General features: G+C 46.9%; 1 protein-coding gene across 2 annotated transcripts; it reads left to right on the forward strand.

Moving 5' to 3' along the window:
* Nucleotides 1-2: 2 nt before the first annotated feature.
* Tmem11 (transmembrane protein 11) lies at nt 3-18,745 on the forward strand. Of its 2 annotated transcripts, XM_090349381.1 has the most exons (3): nt 3-84; nt 2,712-2,999; nt 17,844-18,745. In XM_090349381.1, coding segments are annotated over exons 2-3 (519 nt in total). In that variant the 5' UTR covers nt 3-84; nt 2,712-2,997; the 3' UTR covers nt 18,361-18,745. The 2 variants fall into 2 exon arrangements, with proteins under 2 accessions (XP_090205507.1, XP_090205506.1); XM_090349380.1 differs by lacking the exon at nt 2,712-2,999 and having other exon boundaries at nt 11-84.

Genomic DNA, 18,745 nt, shown 5'->3' on the forward strand with positions numbered 1-18,745 from the left:
GGGCGAGCCGAGTGTCTCCAAGATGGCCGCGTGGGGAAGGAGGCGTCTGGGCCCAGGCAGCAGCGGCGGCAGCTCCCGAGAGAGGTGAGGACGGAGGCTCGCGGCTGCCGTGCGGGCGGCTCGGGGACTGCTGTCAGTAGGGCCTCCAGGCCGTGCGTCCTCTCCACCGGATCGCGGTTCCCGTCCCCGCTCGTTCGGGGTGGGGGGGCGAGGTTCAGGGGGTCTCGGTGGAACGGGCCCGCGCGGCCTCGGCAAAGCGGGGACTCGGAGGGCGGCGGCGGGTGCGGCGGGCCTGGTGGTGCGCGCGGGGGCGAAGCCGGGCCCCGTGCAGGCCCGGGCGCCACCCCGCTGCCCGCAGCCAAAAGCGGCGTTTGAGCTCCCGCCCGCCGCGCCACGCACGTGGCCGTCCGGGCCTCGGCCCCGGAGGAGACGAGCGCGAGCCCGGGGCCGGGCCGCGAGGGGAGGGAAGCCGCTCCGGGCGAGCGGCCGCGCGTCTGCCCGGGCCTCCCCGGCCCCCGGGCGCCTCCCCGGCCGGGTCCCGCCGCCCCCTCGAAGGGCGGACCTCGCGCCTTCCCGAGGATTCTCAGCAAACGTTCCGGCCGTCAAGTCCTTTAAAGTGACCTTTCCTCGTGGAGGGCGTGCGGGTCGAGCGCTGGGCGCTTGTGTATTCCAAGGGGGGCCTCGATTTGGGGAACTGACTCCCCGGAGAGACAAGAGTGGAGTGGTTGCCATGTTTGGCGTTGGAGCTGCAAATTTCTTAATTTATTACTAGTTTTGCTTCTGGGGAGCATTTTCAGCTTGGGCTTATTAGGAGCCGTATAGCCACCAGAAGCTTTCGGTGACAAGTCTCCACTGGTGGTGGAGCCACCTGGATTCTGCTAAAGCTTTGGGTTGGCATAGAGGTCAGAAGAAAGGAAAGTTTGGTTTTGCTGTTCTTTGGGCTTTTTTTTTTTTCCTTGTGAGACTCGGGACAAACAGAAAAGTTCTTTTTCTCAAGTACAGTGCATTACCCCCTTTCTCTGATGCTCGTATCCCTTGCTCGTTGTTATTGTCTGCAGCTGAGTTTCCCAGCCCATAGGGTTGTCCTGTTTGGCAGTTGTGACAGCTTGCATTTTATGGTTGAGTTCACAGCTTAATCCAGTGTTCTGCCTTTCCTATTTGGAAAGGCAATAATAAAGAATTTCTTTCCCTGGCACTATTTCGTATTTGTCTGACCAACAGGACCATGAAAGGAAGTTATCTGTGGTTTCTAGATGCCCTTAAGAAACTGCTGGGCACTTCCAAGATCTTTAAGCATTAATCTCTTAGGAATAGGGAATGGCCTGCTTAGAACACTGGGTGTCAGAAAGAAATGACATTCTTTTCTCTGGATACAAATATCTAGGAGGCCAAATAGGAGTGTCTCATGGTAAGGAGCCTTGCCAACAGAAGTTAAGATTTTATTGACCAGAGAAAATAGAGGGAATTGTTTTTATTGCTGTTGTGGTCTTGAAACAAGTGGTCATTCAAAACAGTTCAGCAACCAGCTCACAGGCTGAATCTAGTCCTTCATAGTTTGAAGAGAATTTAAGTCAGGTGCCTATAGATTTCACATAAAACTCCCAGCAAAGATGGATAGTGACTGACTCTTTTTAGTGAGGGCAAGTACTCTAGTTCATCATTCTCACCTGACAGCTTGACTCATTATAGTTACCTTCTGGCTCTTTAAGTGTTCAGGTTGCAACCTTTGGCCAGGAACTGAAGGCTCTACTCAGCCATGTAGATTCTGTGTGACTGCCAGCAATGGGGTTTCTGGTTTTGTGGCCTGAGAGTCACCATCTGCTCTCCTTCCAGATAATGTGGAGAGTAGCTAGAGGCTACCTTCTGTTTGCCTTGGCTGTAAGATCCTAGCCAGGTTTTGTGGGAAGTCATTCCCCTTAGCTCCTCTTCTCTAAGATTCTTCCAGGATGCCCCAGCTCTGGCCTGGGGAGCTGCCTGAAATGCCACCTCCATTCCTGCTCACTTGGGGTATGACTGTTTGGGTGGAGAAGGGCAGATTAATTGATTGCCTAGCACCAGAGAATAAGAGACCTGAGTATGTTATTGGCTTCCAAGAGGAGGTAGGTTGTTTATGGCACTAAATGACTTTGTTCCATGTCACATTCAGGCTGACTCAAGTTTCAGCTCCCAAGTTAAGAGCATTACCAGAGCCGCTGATCACACCTGGTTGGAGAGTCTGCCTCAGGCTGAAAGACTGAAGGAATTGTGTGGTCTGGGCAGGGGCTGGAGCAAGGCAGGGCTTTGGCTAATTTGGCATATCTGCCTGGGGCCCCTAGACTTTAGTCCCTAGGCTTTGGCTGGCTTGTAGTCCTTTTCCTCTGTTTCTGGGTTCTTGCTTTACCTGCTTCTTGAATCTAGTAACCGCTCTTGCATTAAAGCTGAATGACTGAACTACCATAGCAAGACAGTAGCCACTGGCCACACGTGGTGATTACATTTAAGTTAAAACTAAGTACAGTGAGTTTCATTCCTTAATCTGACCACATTTTAAGTGCTTAGTCTCCACTTTTGGCTAATGGCTGCCATCTTGGACAGGTTGGAGAATATTTCCATCACTGCTGAGTGTTCTATAGATATACACAGTGCTGGTCTAGACTAAAATAGGAGGGGTGGAAATAGCAAACTGATAGCTGCTTGCATGTTGATTTTTCTCTCCACTCCATTAAATCTAGGGAACCAACAGTATTTATAATGAAGAACATCAGACTCTGAACTGTAACCTGAATTCTTGTCCAAAATTCAGCATACTGGCAGCCAGCACACCAGACAGAGTACCACTTGTCCTGCGGCATCTTTGAGGCACACTTGCCCATCTAGGAAAGCACAGAGTGTGTACTGTGTGTACTTCCACCTGTGTGCCAGCCTGGACCAGCTCACAGACAGCCTATCTTACTTGGGCTGCTTGGTGCCACTCTCTCAGGGCCCCTGAGCATCCCTGAGTTCTCCGTGATTGTTGGAATGTGAGTATAGCCGTGTGCTCTTGAGTTCCTGTTTTTATAATCATGTGAAGGTGTGCTTGATCTTCATCTGATCATGATGCAGGGTGGCCTGGGGCGTTGCTATTTGGGGGGGGTTAGACGATTTTCTGCAGTCTATGCAGTCACCACTCTGGCATTTGTTAGACAGCCATTTTCCTGGGTTGCTGTGGGTTCATCTGCATATTCTTCCTGCTATGTCCTTCTGTTGAAGGGCTGTGCCTTTTGTGTGAATGCAGGTGGACAAGGTCTATATGGCCAATGAAGGGTTTAGGGCCCACTCCATCTGGCTCCAACTACCTTTGTGGGAGAGTTGATTCATATTCTTGGGGTGACCAAACCCCTTTTCTGCTCTCTTCCTTTCCTTTTAGAAGTGTGTGTGTGTGTCTGTGTCTGTGTCTGTGTGTCTGTGTCTATGTCTGTCATGAATTCTGGGCCTGGGTGCTGTCGCTGAGCTCTTCAGCTCAAGGCTACCGTCCTACCCCTTGAGACATAGCGTCATTTCTGGTTTTTCTAGTGGTTAATTGGAGAGAAGAGTCTCATGATCTTTAGTGCTCAGGCTGGTTTTGAACTGTGATTCTCAGATTTCAGCCTCCTGAGTAGCTAAGATTAAGGCGTGAGCCACCAAGCCCGGCTGTATTTTATTTATTCATTCATTCATTTATTTTTATTTATTTATTTTTTGGCCAGTCATTGGGCTTGAACCCAGCCTGTCCCTGAGCTTTTTTGCTCAACGCTAGCTCTCTACCACTTTGAGTCACAGCACCACCTCCTGTTTTCTAGTGGATCATTGGAGAGATAAATGTCTTAACGGGCCTATCCTGTTTGGGTTAGCTTGGTACCAAGATCCTCAGAATTTAGCCTCATGAGTAGCTAGGATTACATACATGAATCACTGGCACCTGGCAAGCCTAGGATATTTCATTTCTGTAGTGACTCCCATTCTGGCTCATGTGTTATGGGAGTTTTCCTTTCTTTAGGTTCTAGATGAGATGAGCAGGCTTAACACTCACTTGGCACCAAGTCTATCAATGTGTAGCCATTGTGGGCTGTGGTGTTCTGTCTGGCTGGTTAATGAAGAGTGGGTCAGTGCCCGTGGCTGGGCTGGGCAGGACATTCTGCTAGCAGACTTGGATGTGTATGTTATGACCTGCAGTGGTTCAGCCTCTTTGGCATTCATTGTCTTGACATTTCACTCAAGCAGTGTGGATTCCAATTGCTTTGTTTTGAACCTCTCTGATTCCATTCTGCGGGCTGAATTCCAGAAGAAGTTGCATCTAAGGAGAAGGGGCTTATCTGTCTCCAGGGAGGTGGGATGGGCTTCTCTACCTGATCTTGGGTGAGCCTGTCTTCAGTGAGTGACAAGCAGTGAATTGAGGTGGGAAGTGTTGTATGACTAAAGGACACACAGGAACGTCCCATCTATGCCTGTGTTCTGTCTCTGGTGCTAGCAGCAACTGAGTGGGCATAGAAGTTTTGCTTTTTTCTCCAGTGCAGAATATTTTTCAAAGTCATCTCTCATAACTTTAAAAACATTTGTATTTGGCGCCTGGAACATGGCCTAGTGGTAGTGTGCTTGCCTAGCATGCATGAATCCCTGGGTTGGATTCCTCGTTGTACCACATACACAGAAAATAGTAGTGCTGTGGCTTAAGTGGTAGAGCACTAGCCTTGAGAAAAACTCAAGGACAGTGCCCAGGACCTGAGTTCAACGTCTAGGACTGGCAAAGAAAAAGGAAAAAAAAAATTATATTAAGTATTTGTACAAAAGGGTTTCAATTTCAGAAGATAGGTTATGAGTACACTGCATCTTAATTGGTGTTCTCCCCCCATCCCTACCCTCAAGTTCTGTACTTCACTTTTTACTAAATAACATTGAGTATAATGACTGTGTCTGTTCACCCTTCCTCCCTCCATTTGTAGGGCACAGAGTTCTTAGAAAAAGCCAATAACCCTTATGTAGCCCTAAGAGCACTTCAGATAGGGGCTAAGCAACTTTATCTCTGCTGTGTATCAGGGCAGCCTTGAGGCACTTGTTATCAGGGCTTGAAATGTTAGTGTGCCTGAAGGTCTAAGTTGTGGGATTTTTTTGTTGTTTGTTTTGTTATTTTCACCAGATGTGGGGCTTGAACTCAGGGCCTGGGCACTGTTCCTGGTCTTTATACATGTTAGGCAAGCACTCTACCACTAGGCCGAATTCCTGGCCCCTGTTAGTTGTTTTTTTGTTTTTTGTTTTGCTTTTTGTTTGTTTTTTTTTGTGGGTCATGGGGCTTGAATTCTGGGCCTGGGCACTGTCCCTGAGCTCTTCAGCTCAAGACTGCCACCCTACCCCTTGAGCTACAGCTCCACTTCTGATTTTCTAGTGGTTAATTGGAGATAAAGAGTCTCATGGTCTTTTTTGGTGCCCTGGCTAGCTTTGAACTGCAGTCCTCAGATCTCAGCCTCCTGAATAGCTAGGATTACAGGCAGAAGCCACCTGGCTGTTAGCTGTTTTTTAAATCATAATTAAACAGGTACAGATTCCTGGGTGGTGCTTTGCAACTTCCCTTTGGGTTGCATACCTGGCCCAGGTCCTAAGATGATGCAGTGCTTTTGCTCTATTTGACAGAAGATAAATTTGCTCAAAGGAGCAAGGTAATCTGCCCTTTGACACAGAGCCAGTGAGAGAGGCAACTTGAACCCAGGCCCCTTCACTCCCACTTTTGAGCATGGTGTCCTTGTTGCTGAGGCAATGAGCCACTTCATAGTCATTGGACTACCGAGTAGGAGGGTAGCCTCCTATATGTGATTTTTCTCTGAGACCCAGGCACCCTGTCTGTGCCTCTGTTTATCCAGATTTTTAACTCTGTGGCATTGAACTTGACTGCTTCAGCTTTCTGTTTTCTCCTGAGCCCTGAGGAAGCAATACTTAGCCAAAATGGGTTTCCTGATCCTGGGAAAAGAGGTAAAATCTAGCACATATATCACACGTGGTGATCAAGTGACCACATGTTTATGAAGTAAAAAGTAGCCTGACAGACCCACCTCCTTTAAAAGTTCAGGCACCACTTCTAATTATCATAATAGCTTTTCTCTTCCTGCCACTCCTTACAAATACTTCTGCTAATGACTTTGGGGGACTTGTTACATTCAGGCCCAGAGCTGAGGAGGTCTGGTCTTAAGGAGCTTGCGCAGCCCTCCCTTATATTACAGATGTGAGCTTATTCTTGAACCCTGCCTGAGAGCCTAGGGCCACACTCCAGTAAATGGAGTCCATTACAGCCCAGGCTTCCACAGCAGTTAGGTTCTTCTGGGTTTCGCAAGAAGCAAGGATAATAAAGGCTTGCAGGGCAATATGACCAAAGCTTACTTAGGTACAATAGGGAAATGGTGTCGCCTCCTTTTTCCCTAGTAAGACTGCAGGGTGTGAGGCAAGACCCTTCTAGTTATGCTGGGTTGGGTTTCTTCCTGTTAGTTTCTCCACAGACACTGGGAAGAGCGAGCCCAAGGCACAAGGGAGCCACCTTCTGCCGTCCTTGGCAGTGGAGCCCCAAGGGATACAGGTTATCCTGTGGGATTTTACTTTTCTCTTTTTGGAGAGGATTGCTTCTGTGTTGCCCATGCTGATCTCAAGTTCCCAGGCTCAAGTGATCTGCCTAAGTAGTGGGCACTGCAAGTGTGTGCCACTGCACACAGTTAAACTTTTTCTTCTTTCTTTTTGGCCAGTCCTGGGGATTTGAACTCAGGGCCTGAGCACTGTCCTGGGACTTTCTCAAGGCTAGAGCCCTACCACTTGAGCCACAGTGGCACCACTTCCAGCTTTTTCTTTTTCTTTCTTTCTTTCTTTCTTTCTTTCTTTCTTTCTTTCTTTTTTTTTTTTTTGTGGGGCTTGAACTCTGGGCCTGGACATTGTCCCTAAGCACTTCAGTTCAAGGCTACCTCCCTACCCCTTGAGCCACAGCCCCACTTCCCATTTTCTAGATGTGAATTGGAGATAAGAATCTCACATTCTTTAGTGCCTGGGCAGGCTTTGAACCTTGATCCTCAGATCTTAGCCTCCTGAGTTGCTAGGATTATAGGCATGAGCTACTTCTGGCTTTTTCTATGTATCTGGTACCGAGGAATTGAACCTGGGTCTTCGTGCATACTAGACAAGTACTCTACCACTAGGGCTAAACTCCAGGCCCAAATTTGATTTTTATTTTATTTATTTATTTATTTTTGTCCTAGGACAGGAAATCATAACTTGGGCTCTGTTCCTGAGTCTTTCTGTGCTCAAGACTAGTGCTCTACCACTTGAACCACAGTGTCACTTATACCATTTTCTGAATAGTTTATTGAGGATAAGCGTCTCAAGAATTTTCCCGGCCTGGGCTGGCTTTGAACTGTGATCTTCAGATCTTAGGCTCCTAAGTATCTAGGATTACATGATTAAGCCATTGGCGCCCAGCTATAATTGTTTCCCCCCCATTAGAAAAGCCACTATTTTAAGATTCAGAGCCTCAAGTTCTCAATATTGTTGATGGCTAATGTTCTACTACTTGACCACATAGCCTTTTGCTAGTTAACTTGTCATCTTGCACAGTTCCATCCTGCCTGGCTTTCAGCTGTCATCTTTTAGGTCTCAGCCTTCTGAATAGCCAGGATTATAGACGTTTGCTACTGCCAATTGGCAATTTTGTTTATTTATTTTTTAATAGAAAAGCTTTTTGGTGTATTATGCCATTAATATTTTCCCCATAAATCGATATTGGATTGTTAAAAACTATGCTAAAAATTCAACAAGTTAACAGGTTTCTAACATTACAGTAAATATGCTATAACATTTCATTTCTTAAAAATATGCTAAATGACAGAGCTGGGAGCGTAGCTAGTGGTAGGTGCTCACCTAGCATGCATGAAGCCCTGGGTTCCAGTCTTCAGTACCACATAAGCAGAAAAGGCCAGAACTGGCACTGTGGCTCAAGTGGTAGAGTGCTCAGGGACTGTGCCCAGGACATTCAAGCCCTAGGACTGGCCAAAGAATGGGGGGAGAGGGGGAGGAGGAGGAGGAGGAAAACCATTATATATATAATATATAATATATATAATATAATATATATAATATATATATTTCAAGTTAACAAGCAGATTGGGGCTAAAAAGGATTGTTGAATATGAGAAGTATCCCTTATGGGTTTCTTTTTAAAATTGTCAAAATGTTCTAAAATTAGAGTAATTACACAACTATGAAAACATCAAGTCACCGAATTGTCCATTTTAAATGGGTCACTTGTATGGTCTGCAGCCTCAATAAAACTTATTTAAAAATATGAGTCAGGAGCCAGATGCCTATGGCATGGCTCATGCTTGTAGTGGTAACTACTCAGGAGGCTGAGGTCTGATTGTCATGGTTCAAAGCCAACCCGGTCAGGAAAGTCTAGGAGACTTTTATCTCCATCTAATCACCCAAAAGCAGGAATGGAGCTGTGGCTCAAGTGATAGAATGCTAGCCTTGAGCAAAAAAGTTCTGGGAGCCCAGTGCAATGGCTCACACCTGTAATCCTAGCTACTCTGCAGGTTGAGATCTGAGGATCAAGGTACAAAGCCGGCCCAGGCACAAAAGGACCTGAAATTCTTATCTCCAATTAACCTCTAGAGCTTGGTTCAAGGGTAGAGTGGTAGCCTTGAGCTGAAGAGCTCAGGGACAGTGTGCCCACGCCCCGGGCAGAGTTCAAGCCCCAAGACCCACCAAAAAAATAAATGAATAAAAGTTCAGGGAAAACACCCCAGCCCTCAGTTTAAGTCCAAAGATGGGCATGTGTGAGAGTATGCACATGGTCGTGCCCGCGCGCGCGCACACACACACACACACACTTTCTCTCTTATTTTTATAGGTTAGAGGTACAGATCAGTGGGAGTAGGGCTTGCCTAAGATGTGTCAGGCCCTAGGTTCCAGCTCAGCCCTGAAGAAAAATTGAGAAGGAAAGGGGAAAAGCCCACATTAGGATAGTCAATAGTAAACAGGAAATAAGTACTAGCAAGATGGTGGAGATGTTGGAACCCTGGTGCACTACAGGTGAAGTAAAATAGTTGTAGCTGCTTTGGAAGGCAGTATGTCAAGTCCTCAGAAAATTAAACGTAGAATTGATTGTATAATCTAGCAATTCCTCTTCTGGAAACATACCCAAAGGAATTGAATGGATTCTTGTTCACCTGTATTTATGACAATGTTACCTAATAGAAGGGAAAAACAACCCAAGTATCCTTTGGCCTATATATGGATGGATAAACAATGTGAAGTAATCATACAGTGGCTTCTCATTCAGCCACAAGAAGGAAGGAGATTTTTGGACTTGGTACAATATGACTGATCCTTGAAGATATTGAAGTGAAATGACCAGTTACAAAAAGACGACGAAGTCATATGATAGTCAAATACATAGTAGTAGTATGTGGCTGCCAGAGGTTAGCGTGGAAAAATGAGTTATTGTTTAATGAGTAAAGTTTGGGTTGTGCAAGATGAAGTTCTAAAGACTGGTGGCACAATAGGTGTGAATGACTTAAAATGACTTAAAATGACACTTAAAATGACTAAGGTAGTTTTGTTTTGGTACATCCACAAATAAGTATAAAGCTTATGCAGCTTTTCAAGTGGAAAATGACTTGCTTTGACTGATGGAAGCTCCCCCACTCAGTGACCACCTGGCTGGTAAATCTTTGTTTTCTTGTTCTGCATCGTTGCCCATTGAAACCAGTCTTACATGCCTTCGTCTAGTGCACTTGAGTGGGGTGTGGCAGTACCCCCTCACAGCTGGAGCTTCATTCAGCCTCACCTAGGTGACAAGTGGTCCTAATGAGATCTTTTGTTGGGATGCTTTTGCTCTGGCCACACAGTGCTGCTGCTGTGTTTCTGTGGCTCTTGTTCTTGCCCTACTCTTTCTCTTTTTTTTTTTTGGTCGTGGGAGGGGAGCTTGAGCTCTGGGTCTGGATGCTATCTCTGAACTCTCTAGCTCAAGGCTAGTGCTCTACCACTTTGAGCCATATCACCACTTCCAGTTTTCTGTTGATTAATTGGAGATAAGAGTCTCACCAACATTCTTGCTCGGGCTAGCTTTGAACCATAATCCTCAGACCTGTCTATGGAGTAGCTAGGATTACAGGTATGAGTCTCTGGCGCATGGCTCAGCTTTTGACTTTTGAGGAAGTATTTTGGACTTTGGAGAGCCCCACATTTGAGACTCCTTCAGACTGCTTCAATGGTGGCGTGAGGTGAACCACAAGGGTTCCAGAGGAGATAGGGTGTGCCCAAACCCTTGTTTTCATTTCCTGGAATTCTTTTTAGTCTTTTTTTTTTTTTTTTTTTTTTTGCCAGTCCTGGGCTTGGGCTCAGGGCCTGAGCACTGTCCTTGGACTTTCTCAAGGCTTAGTACTCTACCACTTGAGCCTCAGCACCACTTCCAGCTTTTTTCAATGTATGTGGTACCGAGGAATCAAACTCGGGTCTTCATGCATGCTAGGCAAGCACTCTACCACTAGGCCAAACTCCCGGCCCCTAGATAGTCTTTTTTTTTTTTTTTTTTTTTTTTTTTTTTTTAATTTTATTTTTTGCCATTCCTGGGGCTTGAACTCAGGGTCTGGGCACTGCCCTTTGATACTTGTTGTTCAAGATTAGTGCTCTGTCACTTGAGCTACACCATCACTTCTGGCTTTTTCTCTGTATATGGTACTGAAGAATGGAGCCCAGGGCTTCGTGCATGCAAGGCAAGCAATCTACCACTAGACCAAACTCCCAGCCCCTTATTTATTTTTTTGTTGTTGATCATGGGGCTTGAACTCTGGGCCTGGGTGCTGTCCCTGAGCTCTTCAGCTCAAGGCTACTGCCCTGCTCCTTGAGCCACAGCCCCACTTCCAGTTTTCTAGTGGCTAATTGGAGATAAGAGTCTCATAGAGGATGTTAGTGTCCAGTCTGGGTCTGGCTTTGAACCATGATCCTCAAATCTCAGCCACCTGAGTAGGATTATAGGCATGAGCCAGCCACCAGGCTTCATTTATTTATTTTGCCAGTTGTGGGCCTTGAACTCAGGGCCTTGGCACTGTCCTTGGGCTTTCTCAAGACTAGAGCTCTACCACTTGAGCCACAGCACCACTTCTGGCTTTTTTCTATGTGTGTGGTACTGAGGAATCGAACCTGGGTCCTCATGCATGCTAAACAAGGCTAAACTTGCTGCCAGTTTCATTTATTTTTTAATTTAAATAGTTGTACAGAGGAATTGCCATTTAGCAAACCAGGTTCTGAATATATTGTATCTTAACGACCCTTTTTCAGTGTTCTTGGAGATAATAGCCTCTCCAATGTAGACTATTAGTAGAAGTCATTTTATACATGCAAGGAAATTTTTTTTAAAAAATCTCTTAGGAACCTTGGACTTAAAAGAGATTCCATGGGCCAGGAGTTTGGCCTAGTGGTAGAGTGCTTGCCTACCATGCACGAAGACCCGGGTTTGATTCCTCAGTACTACATACATAGAAAAAAGCTGGAAATGTTGCTGTGACTCAAGTGGTAGAGCTCTAGCCTTGAGAAAATCCAGGGACAGTGCTCAGGCCCTGAGCTCATGCCCAGGACTGGCAAAAAAAAAAAAGAGAGAGATTCCAATTAGTTATACAGGTTGAACATCTGTAATCTAAGATGATCAAATTTTAAACTGTATGTGCATGCACACGTGTGTGTATGTGTGTGCGCGTGTGAGTGTGCGTGTGTGTGTGTGTGCGCGTGCGCACACACTAGGACAAAGAACTATTCCTTTGCTTTTTCACTTAAGGCTAGAACCTTTTTTTTGGCATGGGTCCTAGGGCTTAAACTCAGGGCCCAGGGCCCAGCGCTGCCCCTGATTTATGATTTATGTTCAAGGCTAGCACTCTAGCACTTGATCCATAACTCCTTTTTTTTTTCTGCCAGTCCTAGAACTTGAACTCAGGGCCTGGGCACTGTCCTTGAGCTTTCCTCAAGATTAGCACTTTACCACCTGAGCTACAGCCCCATTTCTGGCTTTATCTGTGATATCGAGGAATCAATCCAGGGCTTCATGTGTATTAGGCACTCTACCACTAGGCCATACTCCTGGCCCTCATAGCTCCTTTTTCAGCTTTTTGATAGTTAATTGAAGCTAAAAGTCTTGTGAACTTTCCTATCTAGGCTGGCTTCGAACCATGATCCTCAGATCTCAGTCTCCTGAGTAGCTGAAATTATAGGTTTGAACCACTGGCACCCAACATCAAATATGGAACTTTTTAAGTGCATTCATGACGTCACAATCAAGAAAACCAAGGCTCACACAAGTGGACCCAGGAAGAATGTGGATGCAGTAAAATTGCTGCGTAAAATGCCTTCAGTTATCTGAACACCTGTTATGCCTATAATCCTAGCTACACAGGTGGCTGAGATCAGGATTCAGAGCCAGGCTGTTGAGACTTTTTTTGTCAGTCATGAGGCTTGAACTCTGGGTCTGGATGCTGTCCCTGAGTTCTTCAGGTCAAGGCCACTCTACCACTTGAGTCACAGCGCCACTTCCAGTTTTCCAGTTAATTGGAGATGAGTCTTATGAACTTCAGTGCCTGGGCAGGCTTTGACCTATGATTCTCAGAACTCAGCCTCCTGAGTAGCCAAGATTACTGACGTGAGCCACCAGCGCAGGCTCTGTTGAGACTTTTTTTTGGCCTGGGGCTTGAACTCAGGGCTTACAAGGCTTAACCACTGCCCTTGGGCTTTTCTCAAGGCTAGCACTCTACCACTTGAGCCTCAGCACCACTTCTGGGTTTTTCTATGTATGTGGTACTGAGGAACTGAACCCAGGTCTTTGTGCATGCTAGGCAAGCACTCTACCAGTAGGCCAAACTCCTGGCCTCCTGTTGAGACTCTTATCTCCAGTTAGCCACCAAAAAAGCGAAGTGGAGCTGTGGATCAAATGGCAGAATGCTAGCTTTGAGCACAAAAGTGCCCAAACTCTGAGTTCAAGCCCCAGGACCCACACCCCCAAAAAAAGCCTTCAGGTATAAGTATACATAAGTGAACTCCCAATTCAGGCTTGGCTTCCACTCCCAAAATATGAAAAATCCCCAAATCAAACACTTCTGCATCAAGGAAGTCAGAGAATCTTCAACCTGTATTGCTTTTAGAAGAAAAGGAGATATTTCCAGTCAGGTGCTAATGGCTCACATCTACCTACTTAGGATGTGGAGATCTGAGGATTTAAGTTCAAAGCCAGCCCAGGCAAGAAAGCTTGTGAGATTTCTATTTGCCGTTAGCCACCAAGAGCCAGAAGTGGTGGTGTGGCTCACATGGTAGACTGCTAGCCATGAGTCAAAAGGCCAAGACAAAGAGATTCTGGGTTCAAAGCCACACCCAGTACCCACACAAAAACAAAAACATATGGAAAAAAATTATTCCCATGTCCCAGCAGAACTCAGGTTCTAAAGAGTACATGCCCTTATGAGTTGGTGTCAGTTTGTGATGCCGTGACTAGTTCCTAGACTCTTTAACTGGCCTGGCTCTTGGCCAGGCTATGGAGGGAAGTGACTAGGCTTGGAATAGAATAGTTCAGAGTCCATATGAGCATTGCAGGTGTAGACCCATGGCCTCTAGAACCTATAGAGCACCCCATTCCACTGAGTGTAGGAGGGAGTGGGGTCCTGACAGCTTTATTTCAGGACTGAGGAGTTCATGTGCTTCATATGTATCGGTTTGTGTTGGCCTGACCGTCACCATCTCCTTCCTTCTATACTGTGTGAGATCCTAGAGATCTGCTCCTGAAGATTCTGCTTTGTCCTAGTGGAGCCTGGGACTTCTTCCTTACCTGGCTCTCAGTTCCTGCTTTCTTAGTTGGCTCTGTTCCCATTGTCTTTTCTTTTTTTGTTTTGTTTTGCTAGTCCTAAAGCTTGAACTCAGGTCCTAGGCACTGTCCTTAAGCTTCTTTTGCTTAAGACTAGCACACTACCACTTGAGACACAGCACCACTTCTGGCTTTTTCTATTTATGTGGTACTGAGGACTTGAAGTAGGGTTTCATGCATGGTAAGTAGGAACTGTACCACTAAGCCACATTCCCAGCCTTGCTCCTGTTTTCATGCTGTGTAGTTGGGCTAAATCCATCCTTGGCTAAGCTGACGGCTGAAGTGAGTTTGACAGGCATTGGGGAGCTTGTCAGTGGAATCTCCTCTGGGGATGTGAGCTTTGGGTGGTCACACCTAGATGCATACATACTAAACCATAGTGTTCTAGGACTGCCTGCAGTGATACAGGGTGCCAGAGCCCTGCACTGACCCTCACCTCCAAGCTGCATCCTGGAACTTAGGGGCACACCCTCTAGTTTGTCTTGACAAATGCCAGGAGAAACCCTTGTCCTGAAACCTGCCCAAGGACCTGGGGGTGCTATTTTGCAGAGGGGCTGAGGCAGCATGGCTCTGGATAGATGTGGATGCCAGCTGGACTTCCAGAAGAAGCTCGAGACTGGTCAGAAGTCAAGGAAGGTGGCATCCGCCCACTGATGTGTTTCTAAGATGCAGTGGTCTGTTGAACTACATGTTCTTTCCTAGGATGAACATTGGCTTTTTTTCCCCTCTAATAGTTTAGGATAGCTACTGGGCATGGTACAGTCAACTAGCATTTTGATGAGAACACTCTGTAACCCCAACTTGACACCATGTTTTGCTTACAGTGTTCCGTAGGGATGAGTGCTCACTTCTGACATTCTGTACAACAGGGTGTCCTGGGCTTGCCTGAAAGTCAGCAGGGCTCACAAGTACCTTGAACAGTTTCAAAGATGGGTGTGTGATTTGGTCACTCTGGCCCTATGCTATGGCCCCTCAGCCTCTGATGGACTTGAGACTGAAGGAAATCTCTTTGCCCAGATGCTCCCATTTGGGAGTGGAGCCCTTTGCCCCTTCCTATCTTGGCAGGGATGGGGTGGGAAGTCTTAGTATAGCTTCCCCTCTCCTCTGTAGAGGCTGGCCTTGAGTTCAAGGTTCTCCCACTTCAGATTCTTGGGATTATAAATGTGTGCCACTGTTCCCAGCTTTAGCACTTATTTTGATTCCTACGTGATAGTAAGAGAACTGTTTGGCCTCTTGCTGAAAACGGAACCTCATGCTTGCTTGTATGCTAAAGATGCCTTAAAATGCTGGATCCTGCTTGGGAGAAACAACTGCAGTGACCTCTCTCTCACCTTCCTCTCCTTTGAACTTGCTCCAAGGGGAGAAATTCCACAAAGAATCTTGCAGGCTGCTTTGGATTTTTTGCAGGCCTAAAGCTCTCCTCTTCCCTCCCTTCTCCCCCTCTCTGTTTTATATTTACATTTGATGGTACTGTGGATGAGCCCAGGGCCTAACAAATACTAGACAAGTATTTGTCTAGTTTTGCTACTGAGCTATACCTTGCCCCCACGCTGAAGCTTTTGGTGGGACCCCAGGGAATAGCTTTTTCCCAAGTGCACAGTTAAATCCGGGTTTGTTATTTAATTAGAAGTCTTGCCCGAGTCTAAGCCAATGCCAAGTAAATAAGTGAAATTTAAAAAAAGCATCAGGCTAGGTGCTGGTAACTCATGCCTGTAAGTCTAGCTATTCAGGAGGCTGAGATCTAAGGATCATAGTTTGAAATCAGCTCCAGAAAGTTGGTGAGACTTACATCCAGTTATCTACCAAAAAACCAGAAGTGGAGCTGTGGCTCAAGTGGTAGGACACTAGCCTTGAGTAGAAAAGCTCAAGGACAGTGCTTATACCCTGAGTTCAAACTTCAAGACTGGCATTAAAAACGAATAATGTCAAATCTAGCCCAAGAGTGACCACAAGGATTTGATCTGTTACACTGCCCGTAGCTTTTTTTTTTTTTTTGCGCAACTCCTGGGGCTTGCACTCAAAAGAGATTGGGCACTGTCCCTAAGCTTCTTTTGCTCAAGGCTAGCATTCTGCCACTTGAGCCACAGAGCTACTAAAGCTTTTCTGTTTGTGTGGTGCTGAGGAATCCAACCCAGGGTTTCATGCATGCTTGGGAAGCACTCTGCCACTAAGCCACATTCCCAGCCTGCCGTCTTCTTTTAAGTTTTCCCTCAGCAGTCTGATTTCTACCCTCCTCACTCCATTTTATTCCATTTCTGAAAGATAGCTAGGGGAACTGGGATCACCCTGGGTGACCTTCACTAGATATTCCTGTGCCATGGTCACTGATGTATAGCTGTTTCCTATAGTATTCTTGCCCAGGACAGGCTAAGTGGCTGTACTTTCTAAGTACAGGGCTGTGCTTACCATTGGCCAGTGAAGGAGTCAAGCTCCTGTCAGAACAATCAGCTACAGGTAGAGGATCACACTGACTGTCCTAGAGAACTCAGTCAGAGGTACAGGAGCAGTAACCAACCCTCTAGCTCCCTGGGCTGGTGTGACTAGGTGAGGGCCAGCGGCTGCTCTGCACTGAAACAGTTGTCAGAGATGGACTCTACCTTGTGGGTTAACAGCTTGATATGTGTGTACAAGTGTCCCTGTGAGGTTTGGAAAAGGTTTCCTGGCAGACAAGCTGGTGATAGATATCAGACTAGAAGTAGATGTGGATAGGCTGAAGCAAGCTTCATGAAGCATGATATAATGGCTCATTTTGTCAGTCTGACTGGATTGAGGGCTCCCTAGGAGATTAGTGAAACATCATCATGTCAGTGGTTTGCTTAGTCCATTGACAGACTTGTGATTTGAATAGACTTACTAAAAGGTGGTAGATTGGGAAGTCACAGGGATAAGGTGTCTTTGAAAGGTCTGTCTTGCCCTGTCCCCTTTCCTTCTTGAATGCCGTGGGTGAATATTCTCACCTACCACATCTCCACTGTCCTACCTCACACAGGCCCACAAACATGGAACCTGCTTACCACAGACAGAACCAAAATAAACGCTTCCTACTCAAAACTGTTTCTCTGGGGTCTTTTGTTAGAGCAACACAGTCTTAACACATGACATGGTTTGCCTGACACAGGTGGAGAAGACTCTGGTTTAGTGAGAATTCCATACTAGAGAGCCCTCAAATGGAATCCTGAAACTGTTCAGTGCTCCCTTCAGCCTGCGGTCACTGCTGGGGGAGAGGCACAGCTCTTGATGCCTTTGTCTTCTCTTGGTCAGGAGCCTGTCATCTATTCTTAGTGCCAGGAAGAGGGTGGGATCAGACTGGCCTTGTAGTAGATCCCCAGGCACAGTTCACAGGGCCCTTGTATGGTGATTGCAGCCTGTTGGATGACAGTCCTGGGATGCTTGCAGAGAAGTCTGGCGGGTGGTAGTTCTTCCTTCCTTACCAAAGCCTGAGAGCCACTGCTCAGACAGAGCAGTGTATCCTCCGTAGTGGCTGGAGCTCCCGTCTCTCCTGGTCTCCCAAAAGGGCCCTTGTTGCAGTGATGAGCAGCTGTGCCCTGTAGAGTTCCTCGCCTAAGCTGCTTTCCTCCTTTGCTTTTTGTTCTGCAGGCCAAGAGTGGCCTATAATAGGAGCAGAGAGCACCGTGTCTTAACATTGATTGTCCTGGAGTCTCTTCTCACTAAAAGCCTCCTCCATTTGTAGGTGTCTCAAGAAACCAATAGCACTGTGTGCCTATGGCTGTGTTGTGCTCCCCTGTCTATAGCACTGGGCAGAGGCTGGTTTCCTTTGAGCTCCTTTCTAATGCCCTGTTCAGTGCACAGTAGCTTGTCATTTTGGCACTGGAGGCTCTTGTGTGTTTCACTATTTCCTGCTTTTACATAAAAACCCCTTTAGTGATCTTGTGTGTTGAGATGCTCCCTGGCATCCATCCCCATGCTTTACCACAGTTCATGCTTCTCACCCTAACTTCCTGTGTCTCTCCCTCCACCAAAGGGTAAGCTTGTCGGCCACGGACTGCTACATTGTGCATGAGATCTACAATGGGGAGAACGCCCAGGACCAGTTTGAATACGAGCTAGAGCAGGCCTTGGAAGCCCAGTACAAGTACATTGTGATAGAGCCCACCCGCATCGGTGACGAGACAGCGCGCTGGATCACCGTGGGCAACTGCCTGCATAAGACGGCCGTGCTGGCGGGCACCACCTGCCTCTTCACCCCATTGGCACTGCCCCGGGATTATTCCCACTACATCTCCCTGCCTGCTGGCGTGCTCAGCCTGGCCTGCTGCACCCTCTACGGGATCTCCTGGCAGTTTGACCCGTGCTGCAAGTACCAGGTGGAGTACGACGCCTATAAACTGTCCCGCCTGCCTCTGCACACCCTCACCTCCTCCACCCCTGTGGTGCTGGTCCGGAAGGACGACCTGCACAGAAAGAGACTGCACAACACGATAGCATTGGCCGCCCTGGTGTACTGTGTAAAGAAGGTTTACGAGTTCTATGCTGTATGACTGCAGGAGAGCAGGACGCGGAGAAGAACCACACAGCCCACAGGAGACCAGAGGACTCAGATCGCCACAGCAACACTTTGTGCTTGCTCTGTGAAGCAGCAGAGCCAGGGAAGGTGTTTGGTTTCATACTTGTTATTTTTTAAAAATAACAGATCATGGGTATACCAAGGGTTTTTTCAGCTCATTACACTAAGGTGTGGATTTCCATAACCCAGGAGTGGGTCTGCGGCTGTGGAAGTCTGACTAGGTGGTGGAATGTGGATGGAGGCCAACGCTACTGATGGGTGTGAACGCGCTTGTGGGGGGAGGGTCTTTAAGTGTATTGTTTAACTGCACCATTCAGAGCCAACCAGAAGCTGTTGACCATTAAAATTATGAGAATTTC

The sequence above is a fragment of the Megascapheus bottae genome, chromosome 17 (genome assembly GCF_031878675.1).
Source record: "Megascapheus bottae isolate mThoBot1 chromosome 17, mThoBot2.hap1, whole genome shotgun sequence".
NCBI lineage: Eukaryota > Metazoa > Chordata > Mammalia > Rodentia > Geomyidae > Megascapheus > Megascapheus bottae.

Excerpts from the sequence above, each read along its gene's own strand:
- Tmem11 (XM_090349380.1), top strand. The coding sequence starts at position 23 with ATGGCCGCGTGGGGAAGGAGGCGTCTGGGCCCAGGCAGCAGCGGCGGC. Across the intron at positions 85-17,843 it reads GGCGGCAGCTCCCGAGAGAG|GGTAAGCTTGTCGGCCACGG; the intron begins GTGAGGACGGAG and ends CCTCCACCAAAG.